At 42.9% G+C, this 20,306-nt stretch overlaps 1 protein-coding gene across 4 annotated transcripts in view; it reads left to right on the top strand.

The window, feature by feature from the left end:
• Positions 1–20,306, top strand: part of dgkd (diacylglycerol kinase delta) — a 120,903-nt gene that overhangs the window by 30,592 nt on the left and 70,005 nt on the right. For 3 of the 4 annotated variants that reach the window (XM_036944350.2, XM_036944348.2, XM_036944351.2), the window contains 9 exons: positions 6,082–6,186; positions 11,460–11,592; positions 11,935–12,041; positions 14,474–14,599; positions 14,859–14,961; positions 15,612–15,774; positions 15,885–15,993; positions 18,067–18,206; positions 18,759–18,843. In XM_036944350.2, coding sequence (XP_036800245.2) covers positions 6,082–6,186; positions 11,460–11,592; positions 11,935–12,041; positions 14,474–14,599; positions 14,859–14,961; positions 15,612–15,774; positions 15,885–15,993; positions 18,067–18,206; positions 18,759–18,843 — 1,071 coding nt within the window. Of the gene's footprint in view, positions 1–6,081; positions 6,187–11,459; positions 11,593–11,934; positions 12,042–14,473; positions 14,600–14,858; positions 14,962–15,611; positions 15,788–15,884; positions 15,994–18,066; positions 18,207–18,758; positions 18,844–20,306 lie in introns of all 4 variants that reach the window. The other variant, XM_090200072.1, reaches the window with a different exon arrangement.

The raw sequence follows: 20,306 nt of genomic DNA, 5'->3' as shown, positions 1-20,306 counted from the left end.
AGTAGGGGTCTCCAACCATGTGCTAGATTAGGGTTGGGGTGAAAACCTACAGGACAGTAGCTCTCCATGAACAGGGTTGGAGAGCCCTGCCAATAGCCTAGAAGTGTCTAGTGCACGAGTCAAACTCATTCCACAGAGGGCAGAGTGTCTTCGGGTTTTCGCTCCTTCCTTGAACTTTATTTATGAATTAAGGTCACAAATTAAGGAACTCCCCTCACCTGGTTGTCTAGGTCTTAATTGACAGGAAAAACCAAAAACCAGCATACACTAGGCCCTCCATGGAATGAGTTTCAAACCCCTGCTCTAGTGGGTAAGCCATGCATTGTCCGCTCACTTTTTGGCATACATAGTGATGGCGTCCCAAATGGCACCCTATTCCCTACATAGGGTGCTACTTTTGAACAGAGCCCCATGTGCCCAGGTCAAAAGTAGTGTTCTATATAGGGAATAGGGTTCCATTTGGGACACAACCACGGTGTATGCCCGAGTGTGTGGACAACTCATTGTTGGACTGCCAGTGCGTGTGTATTACATCAGCCTTTTTAGATATAGGCAATTGTGCTTTTTGAGGGCCTTTCGCTTTAAGTAGGTGCGTGTGCGTGCGCCATAGACTTACATAGACAACTCTAGTAGCTTAAAGCCTGTTTTACCATGGACGGCGCCATTGAAGAACTTCCTATAGGTTAAGTAAGGATCACATAATTCCATCCTCGTCGTCAGAAGGGATCAGCCAATAAATTATACTCTAAAGCAAACATTCCATAACTGCAGGTGTATTTGGAAAGTACAGGTGTACAGTGTATTTGGAAAGTATTCAGACCCCTTGACTTTTTCCACGTATTGCTACATTACAGTCTTATTGTAAAATGGATTAAATTGTTTTTTTCCCCCTCATAAATCTACACACAATACCCCATAATGACAAAGCAAAAACTGTTTTTTATAAATATTTGCAAAAAACAAGAAAGAAAAAAAACCACTGAAAAATCCCATTCACATAAGTATTCAGACCCTTTACTCAGTATTTTGTTGAAGAACCTTTGGCAGCTATTACAGCCTTGAGTCTTCTTGGGTATGACGCTAGAAGCTTGGCACACCTGTATTTGGGGAGTTTCTCCCATTCTTCTCTGCAGATCCTCTCAAGCCCTGTCAGGTTGGATGGGGAGCGTCACTGCACAGCTATTTTCAGGTCTCTCCACAGGGTTCAAGTCCGGGCTCTGGCTGGGCCACTCAAGGACATTGAGACTTATCCCGAAGCCACACCTGCGTTGTCTTTGCTATGTGCTTACGGTCGTTGTCCTGTTGGAAGGTGAACCTTCACCCTAGCCTGAGGTTCTGAGCGCTCTGTAGCGGGTTTTCATCAAGGATCTCTCTGTACTTTGCTGTTTCCCTCGATCCTAATAATCAAATCAAATTTTATTTGTCACATGCGCCAAATACAACCTTACAGTGAAATGCTTACTTAAAAGCCAATAAGCAACAATGCAGTTTTAAGACAAGTAAGAAATAAGAAATTAAAGTACCAAGTAGTAACAAGTAATTAAAGAGCAGTAAAATAACAATAGCGAGGCTTTATACCGGGGGTACCAGTACAGAGTCAATGTGCGGAGGCACCGGTTAGTCGAGGTAATTGAGGTAATATGTACATGTAGATTAAAGTGACAATGTATCGATAATAAACAGAGAATAGCATCAGTGCTACCGCTTGCCATGCAGTAGCAGAGAGAACAGTCTATGACTAGGGTGGCTGGAGTCTTTGACACCTTTTATGGCCTTCCTCTGACACTGCCTGGTATAGAGGTCTTGGATGGCAGGAACCTTTGCCCCAGTGAATTACTGGGCCGTACGGCCGGAGGCCGAGCAGTTGCCATACCAGGCAGCTCCCAATGGTGTAGCTGCAGAACTTTTTGAGGATCTGAGGACCCATGCCAAATATTTTCAGTCTCCTGAGGGGGAATAGGTTTTGTCGTGCCTTCTTCACGACTGTCTTGGTCTGCTTGGACCATGTTAGTTTGTTGGTGATGTGGACACCAAGGAACTTGAAGCTCTCAAACTGCTCCACTACAACCCCGTTGATGAGATTGGGGGCGTGCTCTGTCCTCCTTTTCCTGTAGTCCACAATCATTTCATCTTTCTGGATCACGTTGATGGAGAGGTTGTTGTCCTGGCACCACACGCTCAGGTCTCTGACCTCCTTCCTATAGACTCATTGTTGTCGGCGATCGGGCCTACCACTGTTGTGTCATCAGCAAACTTAATGATGGTGTTGGAGTCGTTCCTGGCCATGCAGTCATGAGTGAACAGGGAGTAAATGAGGGGACTGAGCACGCCCCTGAGGGGCCCCCGTGTTGAGGATCAGTGTGGCGGATGTGTTGTTACCTACCCTTGTTACCGGACCATCAGGAAGTCCAGGATCCAGTTTCAGAGGTAGGTGTTTAGTCCCAGGGTCCTTAGCTTAGTGATGAGCTTTGAGGGCACTATGGTGTTGAACGCTGAGCTGTAGTCAGTGAATAGTAGTCTCACATAAGTGTTTTTTTGTCCAGGTGGGAAAGGGCAGTGTGGAGTGCAATACCGATTGTGTCATCTGTGGATCTGTTGGGGTGGTATGCACATTCTGGGATAATGGTGTTGATGTGAGCCATGACCAGCCTTTCAAAGCACTTCATGGCTACAGACGTGAGTGCTATGGGTCGTTAGTCATTTAGACAGGTTACCTTAGTGTTCTTGGGCACAGGGATTATGGTGGTCTGCTTGAAACATGTTGCTATTACAGACTCAGTCAGGGAGAGGTTGAAAATGTCAGTGAAAACTCTTGCCAGTTGGTCAGCGCATGCTTGGAGTACATATCCTGGTAATCCGTCTGGCCCTGCGGCCTTGTGAATGTTTGACCTGTTTTAAAGGTCTTAATCACATCGGCTATGGAGAGCATGATCACACAATCGTCCAGGACAGCTAATGCTCTCATGCATGTTTCAGTATTATTTGCCCCGAAGCGAGCATAGAAGTAATTTAGCTTGTCTGGTAGGCCCGTGTCACTGGGCAGCTCGCGGCTGCGCTTCCTTCCTTGTAGTTTGTAATTGTTTGCAAGCCCTGCCACATTCGACAGGCGTCAGAGCCGGTGTGGTGTGATGGGATCTTAGTCCTGTATTGATGCTTTGCCTGTTTGGTGGTTCGTCTGAGAGCATAGTGGGATTTCTTACAAGCTTCCGGGTTGGAGTCCCGCTCCTTGAAAGCGGCAGCTCTACCCTTTAGCTCAGTACGGATGTTGCCTGAAATCTATGGCTTCTGGTCATGGTATGAACAGTCACTGTGGTGACTTGATGCACTTATTGATGAAGCCAGTGACTGATGTGGTGTACTCCTCAATGCCATCGGACTAATCCCAGAACATATTCCAGTCTGTGCTAGCAAAACAGTCCTGTAGCTTAGCATCTGCTTCATCTGACCACTTTTTTATTGACAGAGTCATTGGTGCTTCCTGCTTTAGTTATTAGCAGGAATCAGGAGGATAGAATTATGGTCAGATTTGCCAAATGGAGGGTGAGGGAGAGCTTTGTATGCATCTCTGTGTGGTCTAGAGTTTTTTTCCCTCTGGTTGCACATTTAACAAGTTGGTAGAAAGTTGGTGAAATGGATTAAAGTTTCCCTGCATTAAAGTCCCTGGCCACTAGGAGCGCCTCCTCTGGATTAGATTTTTCCTGTTTGCTTATGGCCCTATACAGCTCATTGAGTGCGGTCTTAGTGGCAGCATCGGTTTGTGGTAGTAAATAGACAGCGACATTGAATATAGATAAACTCTCTTGGTAAATAGTGTGGTCTACAGCTTATCATGAGATACTCTACCTCAGGCGAGCAAACCTTGAGACTTTTAGATATCATGCACTAGCTGTTGTTTACAAATATACATGGACCGACACCCCTTGTCTTACCAGAGGCTACTGTTCTATCCTGCTGATACATTGTATAATCCGCCAACTGTATGCGATTAATGTCATCGTTCAGCCACGACTCAGTGAAACATAAGCTTATTACATTTTTTAAATGTCCTGTTGGTAGGATATACGTGCTTGTAGTTCGTGTTTTTTTATTATTCAATGATTGTACCTTGGCTAATAGGACGATGGTAAGGGCAAATTACCCACTCACTGTAAAGGCAAATTACTCACTCATCACGGGATCCTTACAAGGCACCTTGACCTTTGTCCTCAATGTCTCATTCTCTTTCTCCTGCGAATGACGAGTTAAGGGCCTTGTCGGTTGTCTGCAGTAAATGTCTCTCGTCCGACTCCTTAAAGATAAAGTTGTCTTTCAGTACGAGGTGAGTAATTGCTGTTCTAATTTCTAGAAGTTATTTTCAGTCATAACATGTGGCAGAAACATTATGTACGTCAGCCATTCTCTCCGGTGCCATCATCATCATTATTAGTCTACTTGCCGCTGAAAAACATCCCCATAGCATGATGCTGCCACCACCGTGCTTCACCGTAGGGATGGTGCAAGGTTTCCTCCAGATGTGATGCTTGGCATTCAGGCCAAAGAGTTCAATTGTAGTTTCATCAGACCAGATAATCTTGTTTCTCATTGTCTGAGAGTCCTTTAGGTGCCTTTTGGCAAACTCCAAGCGGGCTGTCATGTGCCTTTTACTGAGGAGTGGCTTCCGTCTGGCCACTCTACCATAAAGGCCTGATTGGTGGAGTGCTAAAGAGATGGTTGTCCTTCTGGAAGGTTCTCCCATCTTCACAGAGGAACTCTGGAGCTCTGTCAGAGTGACCGTCGGGTTCTTGGTCACCTCCTGACCAAGGCCCTTTTCCCCGATTGCTCAGTTTGGCCAGGCAGCCAGCTTTAGGAAGAGTGTAGGTGGTTCCAATCTTCTTTCATTTAGGAATGATGGATGCCACTGTGAGCTTGGGGACCTTCATTGCTGCAGACATTTTTTGGTACCCTTCACCAGACCTGTGCCTCGACACAATCCTGTCTCGGAGCTCTACGGACAATTCTTTCGACCTCATGGTTTGGTTTTTGCTCACACATGCTCTGTAAACTGTGAGACTTTATATAGACAGATGTGTGCCTTTCCAAATCATGCCCAATCAATTGAATTTACCACAGGTGGACTCTAATCAAGTTGTAGAAACATCTCAAGGATGATAAATCGACACAGTTTGCACCTGAGCTCAACTGGTCTGAATACTTATGTTAAAAAAATTATGTTTTTCCTTTGTCATTATGGGGTATTGTGTGTAGAATGTTGAGGGGGAAAAAATATTTTATCCATTTTAGAATAAGGCTGTAACGTAACAAAATGTGGAAAAAGGGAAGGGGCCAAGAATACTTTCCGAATGCACTGTATACCAAAATTGGCTTTATACCTGTTCAAACAACACACTCCAGGTGGCAGTATGCACCCTTACAGTTTGTTTACCAACTCATAGAAGAAGAAATGGACTACTTTAAAATGGAGATGGCCTCAATGGTCCCCCATGGTGTCACAGATGCCATAATGCGACAGATGCAAAGAGGAGAAGTCTTACTAAATCTATAGTGTGTGTGTGTGGGTGGATGGGCCATCTTAAGTGTGTGCATGTTTGTGGTGCTGGTCTCTGGGAGAGAGGAAAGGCGTGCGACTATTTTTATCCATCTGGGAACAGGAGCCCCTTTGTGAAGAAGCTGTGGAGGAAAGGAAATGGACGTCCGCTCTGTGGAAATAGCGCTACTTATCCACATTCATCCACATCCTCTGACCCAATCAATCTATCAATACATACACACAAGCACAGACTTCACAACGTTTCCAAAAACGTTGTACATCTAATAAAGCTGATACACAATACACAGGCACGTTCACCCTCACACACATCTTTGTGTCACATTTGTGTACACACACATACTCAAGTTGGCCCATCAACTCAGTCAGAGTGCCAAAGCATGGGACTGGATGTGCTTCCTCCTCTGTTTGTATTCCTGGCCACATGGCATTGCACAACCCCTGGTTTCATTTCTCTGAGCACTTGGTGTGTCTTGCGCTCTCTCTCGCTCTCTCTTTCTGTCAAGTGATATTTGTCTTGTCCTCTCTCTGTGTAGATCATCACTCCTTGTCGCCGGCTGATTCTGTGTGCAGAGAACAGGAAAGAGATGGAGGACTGGATGGCAGCCCTGAAGAGCGTTCAGAACAGAGAACACTTTGAGGTGAGGGCAAGGTCACAGAGTCAGGGGTAAGAGGTCAAGGGTCACTCTTCTCTACCTGTCTTCTCATCCAATCCCAGGGTAAGTCCCATTAATCTCTCCTTCCTCTTGAAGTGTGCGCTCATTCACTACTCCACACAAATGGAAAAGCATTAGATTGGTGTAGGCATGGGCTAGAGGGAGATTCCATGTACCAGTCATTTCCTACCAAATCCCTGAAGGTATGTGATGCACACTTTGGTAAGCAGAGATACCTGGGACCCCCCTCCCCCCAAAAAATTGACCGCTGGACTCTACTCTCCTAGCCTAGACACTTGTGTGGAAGGAAAGGAGAAGCGGGGTACCTAGTCAGTTGTCCAACTGAATGTGTTCAACTGAAATGTGTCTTCCGGGAAAGGATACATACGACAGGTATAAGTAATATGGTAGTAGCAACGATTTGACCTTTAGTAGGTTACAGTGGTTCTTCCTTTAAAAGTTTTGAGCTCATGCCGCGACCATTAGTGGTAGATGGTGGCATTCTGTCATTGCACCACCCTATCACTAGGACGAGTTAGAATGCTAATCTATCGGTAGTCTAAACTGTGGCACAAATGGACTATCTTCTCGTAAATTAATGGAGGTGTTTTCAGTCTGAGTCTCTTCTCTGGCACTAGAGTCCTGCATCAGGGAACAACAACAAAAAACTGTTGGTGGTCCTGTAGTTAAGAGAGAACTTGGGTAAATACAATGGGGGAATTTCACTTGACATGTGGATTTTTGAAAAATAGGCACTGGGGGCTTTTGGTTTCTCTCCCTCTAAAAACAAATAAATAATTCTAAATAACAAATTGGCTTTATTTATAGATTTTTTTTAGACTTACTATATAACATATTGGATCACAAAAAAATACAACTTTTCCATTAGCGTGTAGTTTACCAATAAAATGGACTGACAGGTATGTGGACATACTCGATATACATATCCCGGAAGAAAGAAATGATCTCACTCCAGTACATTTAATAGAAAGTTGGCAAAAATAGTTAGATCTTGCTACCATGGAAAGGAAAATAGCAGTCTATTTGTGGAAAAATCACCCTGATTAACTCTTTAGTCACATCACAGTTGAACTGTTTGCTTATGGTTTTTCCTACACCTAGCGACCTATTTAAATTATATGAGAATGGCAAGCCAGACAAAATTAAAAGGGCCTATTGTCTCAAGAATGGCCTTTTTCCCTTTATTCAGATTACATCTGCTCACTTTCAGTTATATGACTTCTTTTTAAACAAGCCAAAGAAAGTTAGTTGGAATTTCAGTTTCATCCACCAGAAAATACAAATAATACAACAAATGTTGTGGTTAAATTCAAATATACTAATTGATCAAAAAAGCTTTATCAATTGGAACCTTTATCAAGTGGAAGGGGGAAAAGGTAAGGAACCTGTCTGTTGGCCCAGCATTAAAGACCAAAATTGTTCAACGAAAATTGTGATAAATAAAAATATATACCAGTTTCATTTAAGGACCAAAAAATTGACAGCTGTGCCATTACAATTTGCAAAATAGTTGGGAGGAGATTTTTGATGTACCGATTCCATGGCACATGGTTTATGAATTGACACGCAATTTCCCATTCCTCCTAAAAGCCCTAATCTGCTCACTTAAATGAATAGTGATCCTGGTCATTGTTATAGCATAATCAAAGTGAGGACAATCAGTAGTACTCCTCACCCCGCCCCAAACTCCACCCTTAAAACCTGTTGTGACTCGGGGGAAGTATTTTCATTTTTGGAAAAAAAACATTCCCATAATAAATGGGATATTTTGTCAGGACAAGATGCTAGAATATGCATATAATTGACAGCTTAGGATAGAAAACACTCTAACGTTTCCAAAACTGTAAAGATATTGTCTGTGAGTATAACAGAACTGATGTTGCAGGCGAAAGCCTGAGAAAAATTCAACCCGGAACTGCCCCATATTTTGAAAGCGCTGCGTTCCAATGAGTCCCTATTGAGCTGTGAATGGGCTATCAACCAGATTACACTTTCTACGTATTCCCCAAGGTGTCTACAGCATTGTGACGTAGTTTTACGCATTTATGTTGAAGAATAGCCGTAGGCGGCTACGTTGCGCAAGTGGTCACCTGATGCCCCCAGAGAGATTCTTGCGTAAAATACAGAGATAGCCATTACTCCAATCGGTCCTAGTGAAAAACGAATTGTCCCGATGGATATATTATCAAATAGATATTTGAAAAACACCTTGAGGATTGATTATAAACAACGTTTGCCATGTTTCTGTCGATATTATGGAGCTAATTTGGAATATTTTTTGCCGTATTCGTGACTGCAATTTCCGGGTGATTTCTCAGCCAAATGTGAAGAACAAACGGAGCTATTTCGCCTACAAAAATAATCATTTTTTTTCGATTTAACTTGTTTGCTTTTCTGATTTCCGTGACCAAGTTACTAGCTGCTAGCTGGACAAAATGCTATGCTAGGCTATTGATAAACTTACACAAATGCTTGTGATTTTCATGAATAGGAATATTTTCTAGGGATATTTATGTCCGTTGCGTTATGCTAATTAGTGTCAGGCGATGATTACGCATGCGGGATGGGGAGTCAGTAGAAGAAAATGTAGCACAGTTACCATTGAAAAACAAGCTGTTTATCTAAAAAAAAAAAATTACATTGCGTCCAAAGAGAACAGATTAAATGGACATAGTTTTCATCAAGCCAGCTTTTTTCTATGGTGCTACCCGTTCCAGGGTTAGGAGTGTAACCACCAGAGGACTAGAAAATGAGATTGTGAACTCTGCAAATAACGTTTCCACTCTGAGAATGAGAATGGTAAATTACTGCAATTAATACATTCAGTCAATGCATTGGACTACAAAAGTGACCATCCACCCATGATGGGCTATTAGGAGGACAATAGACTCTAGTCAAGGAGGGTAGGAAGGAGGGTAAGGGGAGCATTGTATTTAAAGACACTGCACAGTAGCCTAAAAAACATATGTATTTTGAATTAGTAAAAAAAAAAAAACGGATTCAATAACATATTTCTACCACGGTAGATGCTGTGTTTTTGGTTGATGGCCAATATTAAAAATGGACAAATGCATTCTCTCCGTCGCCCACACGCACTTTAAACATTTGGATAATAAAGCATTTAAAGGCTGACATTGGTTGATTTTAATACTTTCTGATAGACAAAATTTTAACTCCACCCATAACTTTTGAACTTTTGAACATTCCCAGAAGGCAGATTATTATAACCTACCGCAGGCCTAAAACCTATGGGTTTAATGTTCTGAATTAATGCTTATATTGAAGATAGAAGCCGCCTCTTAATGAGGGCTGATCTCTGAGAGCTGATCTGTTATCCAACGATTATTATTATTATTATGATATAAAAGCCCCTTAGATGTTATCTGTAAGCTTTTACATTCTAAATCAATATCACACACCAGTTTTGCCATAAAGTTTTGCCATAATAAAAAATGCCCCTTAAATATTAATTTTGAATCCTCCAATCCTCCAATTTAATTAGATCTACAGTGCCTTTCCATAAGTCCACTCAAGTTTCTTCAACTGTCTTCCGACTGTGATTAGAGCGATGTTGTTGTGCCGTGATGCCAGCAGATTCCAGATTGCCTTTGCTGATCGTTCATCATCTTCAATCATCAGTGAGTCGATGGCTTGAATAGTCTCGCTAGAAATTTAATTTAATGTAAAAATGTACAGCATACAGTAAAGACCAGCAGTCAATTTATTTCAGCATTATTTTTAGCATTATTAGGCCTACTTTACTGTATTGTAGCCTACGGTACCTGTTAATTTTCCTGGGCTTTGGAGTTCGGCGTAACACAGGGGAATAGCACTGTCCATGACCATAATCCCCAAGTCTAACAGTATTTTACTGACATGTTTAATTATTCAAGGCTCCTTTCTTTTCTCTGTGCTGGAGTTCTTTTAAGAATACAAAAGAATCCATCCAGCCTTGATAGGCTATCAGCAGGACAATAGACTCTTACCGAGTCCACCAAACACATTGTTTTCTAACCAAATCTGGATGGATCCATAACGAATTACTATGGGAGTAAATATCACTGAATGACAGAAGTATTGCAATAAAGTAGGCTAATGAAGGAAACAAAGTGTTGCTTACTGGAACACCCAAAGTCATCCAATTGTTATAATATGATTTGAAGCAATAGCCTACCCGCGTGTGGTCAACTATTTCAGCACCGTTTCGCGCTGCTCTGAGACAAGCATGGGGACTGGTCTTGATAAATCAATGAGATTGTTATTTTCACTGAATCTCCGTTTGGGTATTGGTTAGCCTAAAATTAGGGTGTGGAAATGTTATGATTATTTTGCTCTTCACTCGCAGTCACTTAGTAGCCTACTCCCGATCGGTCACGTTGTACAGCTCCATATTTTCCTAACTGAAACCCTGAGGGTTTCATTTTTCTTAGAATAATATTAAATCAAATGAATTAAGCTACATTTCTTAAAATCAAACCTATATACTGTCTTTACAAAAAAAGGTTTTTGTAATATTTATTTAATCAGGCAAGTCAGTTAAGAACAAATTCTTATTTTCAATGACGGCCTAGGAACAGTGGGTTAACTGCCTTGTTCAGGGGCAGAACGACAGATTTGTACCTTGTCAGCTCGGGGGTTTGAACTTGCAACCTTCCGGTTACTAGTCCAACGCTCTAACCACTAGGCTACCCTGCCGCCCCAAACAGTCAAATGCTTCTCAAAGATGCACTCTGGTGGCCAAACTAGCACTAACTAGCATTATAATTCTGTGGCAGCCCGCAATCTGTGCCGCAGTACGATGCAACTTTTAAAAGTTTCGCCGTATACATTTTTTGCAAGGCAATAACGATATCTACGCTATTGTCTGCACTGGGTTTCTTAACCCTGATCCTGTTGGACTGACAGGCGTGCACGTTTTTGTTATAGCCCAACACTAACACACCTGATTTCAACTTCTTAAGCCTTTGATAAGTTGAATCAAGTGTAGCCTATTAGTGGTGGGTAAGAAGATGGACATAAATCCTATCCTCTGTGGGAGGATATCCCAAATGGGACCCTATTAGGATATCCCAAATGGGACCCTATTTCCTATAAACTGCACTACTTTTGACCAGGGCCCATAGGGTGCTATTTGGGATGCAACACAGGATGAAGAAATCCTGAAATGAGTAGTGGTTATTAACGGGGACGATTTAGGGCTTATTTCCCCTCTCTTGTCTCCTCTGTTCCCATCCCAGTCCACCCAGTATAGCATGGATCACTTCTCTGGGATGCATAACTGGTACGCCTGCTCCCACGCCCGCCCCACCTACTGCAACGTGTGCCGCGAGGCCCTGTCTGGAGTCACCTCGCACGGACTGTCCTGTGAAGGTACGTACCTCTCTGTACACACACTGCCCTAGCTATATGCCAGCTAAAGGTCTTCACGGATCCACCTGTACCTGAATATCTGAGACCCAATCTGGCCCGAGCGGGTCTGGATCTACAGGTCCGATCTGATATGATTGTCATGGATCTTGGGTATGTGTAATGTTAATTGACTTGTCTGGAAGATTGGAACGCGAATGGAGACACTATGCGCGAGACAGAGACGGTGCACACGAAAGAGAGACTGGTGGAATGCTGCATCACAGTGTGTGAATGTGCATCTGTGTGTCTGTCTCTTTGGCTGTCTATGTGTTTGTCAATCTGATGCGTTTCTCCTTCTCACAGTGTGTAAGTTCAAGGCCCACAAACGTTGTGCTGTCCGAGCGACCAACAACTGCAAGTGGACTACTCTGGCATCCATTGGGAAGGACATCATCGAAGATGAGGATGGGGTGAGTGAGTAAGGGGTCAGTTTAGCATTTTCCCCACTAATGGTTGAGGTTAGGATTGGGGAAGGGGAAGCTGAACCTAGATCTGTACCTAGGGGAAACTTCACCCCGGAGCTGTGTGAGGGCTCCTCAAAGATAAGGCTAGAGATGTCCCCTGTACCCCAGCTAGAGAGAAGTGCAGTGTTGCCGGTTTATTAAACATCATTGTACGTTATGCAAAGTATACATCAAATATGTCGAACAGTATAAATAAAAAAAAGCATGCAACATTAAAAAACAATCCACAGTGTATCAAGAAATGGCATATACGTATAAGGCCTTGCCTTATAATCAATATATTCAACAAATCGTTGATTACAAGTAGTAGCCTATAGTGCCATTGCCCACTATTCCTACTGTTAAAGACGTCTGAAATTATACCTACAACAGGGACTATCAGTTTGTTCTCAAAGCTAATCCTCATTCACTACTAGGTAAACACTCACTGCCCTCACTCTTTCACTCACTCACACTGCGGTGACATGTCATTGGGTGCAGAACATCATCCTGTGGGAACAAATAACTAAAATCACAGTAGTGTGTACAAAGCAGGACAGGGCTTGGTTTTGTACTGTGCAGTGATATTTGAGAGTTAAGAGGATGCTGTTCAGACAAACACACCAGAAAGGAACTATTTGTTTACATGACTAAATATCTAAAGTCAGTTTTCTAATGTTTTTATCATATAAAGTATAAAACTTCTGGAATAATATGGCACTGTGTTAGTTATGTGAATAAACATTTACACTGAACATGCATCCCTGTTAGTGAGCATTTCTTTGCCAAGATCGTACATCCACCTGACAGGGGTGGCCTATCAAGAAACTGATTAAACAGCATGATCATTACACAGGTGCACCTTGTGTTGGAGACTATAAAAGGCCACTCTAAAAGTTGTAGTTTTGTCACACAACACAATCCCACAGATGTCTCAAATTTTGAGGGAGAATGCAATTGGCATGCTAACTGCAGAAATATCCACCAGAGCTGTTGCCAAATAATTTAATGTAATTTTTTCTAACATAAGCCGCCTGAACCACAGGTTCAACAGTACAGGGCAGATGGCAGACGTATGGCGTCGTGTGGGCGAGCGGTTTGCTGATGTTACTGTTGTGAACAGAGTGCCCCATCGTGGCGGTGCGGTTATGGTATGGGCAGGCATAAGCTACAGACAACAAACACAATTGCATTTTATGGATGGCAATTTGAATGTACAGAGATACCATGATGATATCCTGAGGCCCATTATCGTGCCATTCATCCGCCGCCATCACGTCATGGTTCAGCATGATAATGCACTGCCCTGTGTCGCAAGGATCTGTTCACATTTCCTGGAAGCTGAACATTTCCCAGTTCTTCTATGGCCTGCATACTCATCAGACATGTCACCCATTGAGCATTTTAAGGATGCTCTGGATCAATGTATACGACAGTGTGTTCCAGTTCCTGCCAATATCCAGCAACTTTGCACAGCCATTGATGAGGACTGGGACAACATTCCACAGGCCATAATCAACAGCCTGATCAACTCTATGAGAAGGAGATGTTGCGCTGCATGAGGCAAATGGTGGTCACACCAGATACTGACTGGTTTTCCGATCCACGACCCTACATTTATTTTTAAAGGTATCTGTGACCAACAGATGCATATCTGTATTCCCAGTTAGGTGAAATTCATAGATTAGGGCCTAATGAATTTATTTCAATTTACTGATTTTGTCACGTTCGTCATAACGAGGGGACCAAGGCGCAGCGTGATTGGAATACATTTTTATTTTATTTAACGAAGAACACTTAAACAAACTAACAAAAAAGACCGTGACGCTATAAACAACTAGTGCTGACCTGCAACTAACCATAGACAATAACCCACCAAACCAAAATGGAAAATGGCAACCTAAATAGGATCCCCAATCAGAGACAACGATAAACAGCTGTCTCTGATTGGGAACCAATTCAGGCCACCATAGACCTACATATACCTAGACATACCAAAACCCTATAGATATATAAAAGCCCTAGACATGACAAAACACACATACCACCCTCGTCACACCCTGACCTAACCAAAATAATAAAGAAAACAAAGATAACTAAGGTCAGGGCGTGACAGATTTACTTATATGAACTGTAACTCAGTAAAATGTTTGAAATTGTTGTTTATATTTTTGGTTCAGTGTACATTCCCTTTGGTGCAAATTGTTGTCTTATGGGCAAAGGTTGGTTGCGCTCTCTCTCTCTCCCTCTCTCTCTCTCTCTCAATACTAAAGTCTTTATTGGCATGAGAAGTGTAACCACATAGTGTTGCCAAAGCAAACATATATAAACATATTAAGTCAATGATGACAGAAATAAATACTTACTGAATAATAACAGTGACTTCTCCCTCACTGCAGATCTCTATGCCTCACCAGTGGCTGGAGGGCAACCTGCCAGTTAGTGCTAAGTGTACAGTGTGTGACAAGACGTGTGGCAGTGTCCTCCGACTGCAGGATTGGCGCTGCCTCTGGTGCAAGGCCATGGTGAGTCTGCATGCGTGTCCATGCGTGCATATTTGGGTGGTGCTTCTCTGGGTTAAGTGCAAATCAGATAAGTGCAAACTTCATTACTACTATGCCACAATACAGTAGTAATGCACTTTGGTTTCCGCATGCACTGACTTATGACATATTCACAACAGTCACAAGGCCATTGTACTTATCAGGTTGTTGACTGTACATACTTGCCGTAATGCTCTGTGTAGTGTGACCTAAAATAAAGTGTGTGTGTGTCGATGTCCAGGTGCACACGCTGTGTAAGGAGCAGCTGTCCACTAAGTGTCCCTTGGGGCAGTGTAAGGTTTCGGTCATCCCTCCCACAGCCCTCAACAGCATCGACTCCGACGGTGAGTTCTGCTCCTCACTTCATCTCCGGGGCCAAGTTTCCCCTAGGTACAGATCTAAGATCAGCTTTCCCTCTCCCAATGCTAACCTTAACCGTTATTGGGGAAACTGACCCAAGATCAGGGGCAACTTCACTTACACCTGTCTTTGTGGGTGAACAGGACATTTCGGGATGTCAGCGTGTTAGGCCTGGGTAGTGTTCATTAGGCCTAGGTTTCCAAAAATTCCCAGGTTTTCCAGAAATCCCGGTTGGAAGACTCCAGGAATCAGAAGGGAATAAGCACGGTTTTATTAAGCACGGTTTTTGCTTAACCTGGACATTTTGTAAAGTTAACATAACAAAACAATAAAAAATATGCTCTTTCTTATTAGATATTAGGGGCTGGTTTCCCAGACACAGATTAAGCCTAGTCCTGAACTAAAAAGCACGCTCAATGGAGATTCTCCATTAATCTGTGTCTGGGAAACCGACCCTAGAAGTTCAGGTGTGTGCCAGAGTCTGGTATAGAGGTTAAAGCTCCCGACTCCGGACCTTGTTTATCCTCCTGAATATGGGGGTTTGGGGCTGTTCCTGTTTGTGGCCCTCTATGTGCCAGTCATTGGTCCTCATCTGCCTGTCATTGGTCCTCATCTGCCTGTCATTGGTCCTCAGGGTTCTGGAAGGCCACCTGTCCGCCTTCCTGCACCAGCCCTCTCCTGGTGTTCGTCAACAGTAAGAGTGGAGACAACCAGGGCATCAAGTTCCTGCGCCGCTTTAAACAGCTGCTCAACCCTGCCCAAGTCTTTGACCTCATGAACGGTGGGCCGCACCTTGGGTGAGCCTGCCCTGTGAGTCTGCCCATGCTTCTGACATGGCTGTGTGTGTTTCCGACAGCACTGTGTTTATTGCTGCTTGTCTTAGGGGGCTCTCTTCTGTGTCTCCTAGTTTACGGCTCTTCCAGAAGTTCGACACGTTCCGGATCCTGGTTTGTGGGGGTGACGGCAGCGTGGGCTGGGTCCTCTCTGAGATCGACACTCTGACGCTCCACAAACAAGCAAGTTTATCCCGCCCCGTCTCCATCTGCAATGAGCTGAAAATAAGCTTCCATCAGTTGGGCTACACCAACTGACTCTTGGGCTCTTTCTCAATTTGTGTTTCCTCTATTTCTCATGTTCTTGGACATCAGACTTTCTCATCTAATGGGTTTTGTGAAGGAGGCAAGGAGAGGAATCAGGAAAAGATGAATTGAGAAAGAGCTTTTGCCACTTTCCCATCATCCCTCAGCAATCCCTGAGCCTAGCAGGCTACTCTGCCAGTCAGCCACTCTCATGTTTCCCTTGTCCCTCTTTTAGCAATCTAGTAACAAAGCTACCATTTAATAACACTCCCTCCCTCTATTAGATAGATAGACAGAGAAACAGACAGACCACCACTGCCCTCTGCTGGTCGTGAGGTACACACAGTCCTGGCTTTCCGGGCTCTGTGTTCACATATATTAGTTATTTTCGGTTGCTTGAACACTTTTCTTGAAACAGGGTTCACATTTGCAAAACAGTTACCACATCCCACTAAACTGAAGTGCGTTTGCCAAAACAACATATTTCCCTTTCGAAATGCACTTAACACCATCAACTTAAAATACCTATCACAAAATAACTCTTATCAAAACAGTATAATTTGTTGTTTAATGAGAAGAGGACTTCTGCAACATCCTAGAGCATATAATACATGTGACTGAACAATCTGAATCCATCAAAACAGTATAATTTGTCATGGAATAAGTAGGTAATTTCACCATTCAATAGGTAATGCCTCAACAAATACTACACTGAACAAAAATAAACGCAACATGTAATCTGTTGGTCCCAGGTTTCAAGAGCTGAAATAAAAAATCCCAGAAATGTTCTATACTCACAGAAAGCTTATTTCGCTAAAATGTTGCACAAAAATGTGTTTACATCCATGTTAGTGAGCATTTCTCCTTAGCCAAGATAATCCATCCACCTGACAGGTCAAGAAGCTGATTAAACAGCATGATCATTACACAGGTGCATTGACTGATTTTCTAATATGAACTGTAACTCAGTAAAATCAATGAAATTGTTCCATGTTTATATTTTTGTTCAGTATATTAATTGGGTTTTGTTTGGAGCGCACCTGTCAATGTTGAGTAAGGACGCGGACCTGATTGTGCATAGAAGTAGGCCTAGGCTACCTGGCCTGCAATTAAATGGAGGCTTATAAATGTGCCCATTTGGGGATCTGATAGTATTTTATATTGACTTAACTCACCACCACTAATGAGCTGTGTAGCTTCTTAAAGTAATTTTTTCTTCACCTCAAACAGCAAGTAAACAAAGTCTGTTTCTATGTCCATTGAGAATGACAATACTTCCTATTTGAAAAATGTTTCCAGCTCTCTCTGTTTTGATAACCACTCGGTATAAAAGTGAAAACAAATGTCATGCTCTGATCCGGTGGAAGCATCATAAAATATGCCTAACCCTTGCGTAAATAAATAATGCCACAGATGTCTCAAGTTTTAAGGGGGTAAGAAATTGGCATGCTGACTGCGCAGAGCTGTTTCCAGATAATTGAATGTTAATTTCTCTACCATAAGCTGCCTCCAACGTCATTTTAGAGAATTTGGCAGTACGTCCAACCGGCCTCACAACTGCAGACCACGTGTAACCACGCCAGCTCAGGACCTCCGCATCCGGCTTCTTTACCTGCAGGATCGTCTGAGGGGGGTTGCTGAGGAGTATTTATGTCTGTAATAAAGACCTTTTGTGGAAAATAATGAATTCTGAGTGGGTCTTGGAGAGGCCCACCCATGAATGCACCCCTGCCCAGCCATGTGAAAACTATAGATTAGGGCCTGATTTGTTTTATATGAACTGTAACTCAGTAAAATCTTTGAAGTAGTTGCGTTTATATTTTTGTTTAGTATAAATATAACCATCAATATGCATTTCTATGACAAAAACAAAATGGTAGGAGTTACTAATCAAAGATTTGATATGTGAGCTATATTCGTGTTTTCTGAATTAGGATTAAATGGGGGAGAACGGGGGTTAAATGTAACGAGGGTCAGTTGTAACTGGATAAATAACTTGTTGTGTTGCAGTGCCAGCTGGGTGTTCTGCCCCTGGGGACAGGAAATGACCTCGCCCGCGTCCTGGGCTGGGGCTCGGCCTGTGACGATGACGCACAGCTGCCTCAAATACTGGAGAAGCTTGAGAGGGCCAGCACCAAGATGCTTGACAGGTAGGAGAGGGAGGTAGGATGGGAGGAATGTAGAGGGGGGAGAAGCTGTAGAGAGCCAGCACCAAGATGCTCGACATGTAGGTGAGGGAGGGAGGAGGGAAAGAGAGAGAGACTTAGGGAGGGAGGAAGAGAGAGGGAGGAGAACGGGGTGCGGGAAATATTCACCAAGATGCTTGACAGGTGTGAGAGGGAGGAAGAGCATGTAACTAACTGTTAAAAAGGTACCATTAAAGGAACCATTTGCAGAAATCGCTCCACCATTTTCTGGTTGTTAAAATTCTAACAGTTGGCCTAATTTCAGTTTGTGACAAAACAAGCATTGATTGTGTAGAGAGTCGTTTTACCATCTAAACCGCTGTGAAATATCAATGAGAATGAGAATGGCAGATTTATAACTCAGATGTCTATGTAAATTTGGTCAGGTTGCCCAAAAATGTACATATTGTAGCTTTTAAGTCAGTTCTCATTAGTTCAGGAGTTTCTTCTGGTCAGGTCAGAAAGAAAGAAAAAAAGCAGGCCCTATATTATCCATTGTTTTTATTTTTCGTCTAGGTGGAGTATTATGGTGTATGAGACAAAGTTCCCACGGCAACATTCCAGCTCTACGGTGACAGAGGATTGCAGCGATGACTCTGAGGTACCTGGCAATGACATACAGTGCCTTGCGAAAGTATTCGGCCCCCTTGAACTTTGCGACCATTTGCCACATTTCAGGCTTCAAACATAAAGATATAAAACTGTATTTTTTTGTGAGAAATCAACAACAAGTGGGACACAATCATGAAGTGGAACGACATTTATTGGATATTTCAAACTTTTTTAACAAATCAAAAACTGAAAAATTGGGCGTGCTAAATTATTCAGCCCCTTTACTTTCAGTGCAGCAAACTCTCTCCAGAAGTTCAGTGAGGATCTCTGAATGATCCAATGTTGACCTAAATGACTAATGATGATAAATACAATCCACCTGTGTGTAATCAAGTCTCCGTATAAATGCACCTGCACTGTGATAGTCTCAGAGGTCCGTTAAAAGCGCAGAGAGCATCATGAAGAACAAGGAACACACCAGGCAGGTCTGAGATACTGTTGTGAAGAAGTTTAAAGCCGGATTTGGATACAAAAAGATTTCCCAAGCTTTAAACATCCCAAGGAGCACTGTGCAAGTGATAATATTGAAATGGAAGGAGTATCAGACCACTGCAAATCTACCAAGACCTGGCCGTCCCTCTAAACTTTCAGCTCATACAAGGAGAAGACTGATCAGAGATGCAGCCAAGAGGCCCATGATCACTCTGGATGAACTGCAGAGATCTACAGCTGAGGTGGGAGACTCTGTCCATAGGACAACAATCAGTCGTATATTGCACAAATCTGGCCTTTATGGAAGAGTGGCAAGAAGAAAGCCATTTCTTAAAGATATTCATAAAAAGTGTCGTTTAAAGTTTGCCACAAGCCACCTGGGAGACACACCAAACATGTGGAAGAAGGTGCTCTGGTCAGATGAAACCAAAATTGAACTTTTTGGCAACAATGCAAACGTTATGTTTGGCGTAAAAGCAACACAGCTGAACACACCATCCCCACTGTCAAACATGGTGGTGGCAGCATCATGGTTTGGGCCTGCTTTTCTTCAGCAGGGACAGGGAAGATGGTTAAAATTGATGGGAAGATGGATGGAGCCAAATACAGGACCATTCTGGAAGAAAACCTGATGGAGTCTGCAAAAGACCTGAGCCTGGGACGGAGATTTGTCTTCCAACAAGACAATGATCCAAAACATAAAGCAAAATCAACAATGGAATGGTTAAAAAATAAACATATCCAGGTGTTAGAATGGCCAAGTCAAAGTCCAGACCTGAATCCAATCGAGAATCTGTGGAAAGAACTGAAAACTGCTGTTCACAAATGCTCTCCATCCAACCTCACTGAGCTCGAGCTGTTTTGCAAGGAGGAATGGGAAAAAATTCAGTCTCTCGATGTGCAAAACTGATAGAGACATACCCCAAGCGACTTACAGCTGTAATCGCAGCAAAAGGTGGCGCTACAAAGTATTAACTTAAGGGGGCTGAATAATTTTGCACGCCCAATTTTTCAGTTTTT

The sequence above is a fragment of the Oncorhynchus mykiss genome, chromosome 15, assembly GCF_057628025.1.
Source record: "Oncorhynchus mykiss isolate SJ-2025 chromosome 15, ASM5762802v1, whole genome shotgun sequence".
Taxonomy (NCBI): Eukaryota; Metazoa; Chordata; class Actinopteri; order Salmoniformes; family Salmonidae; genus Oncorhynchus; species Oncorhynchus mykiss.
This window is presented reverse-complemented; position numbering and strand designations above follow the sequence as displayed.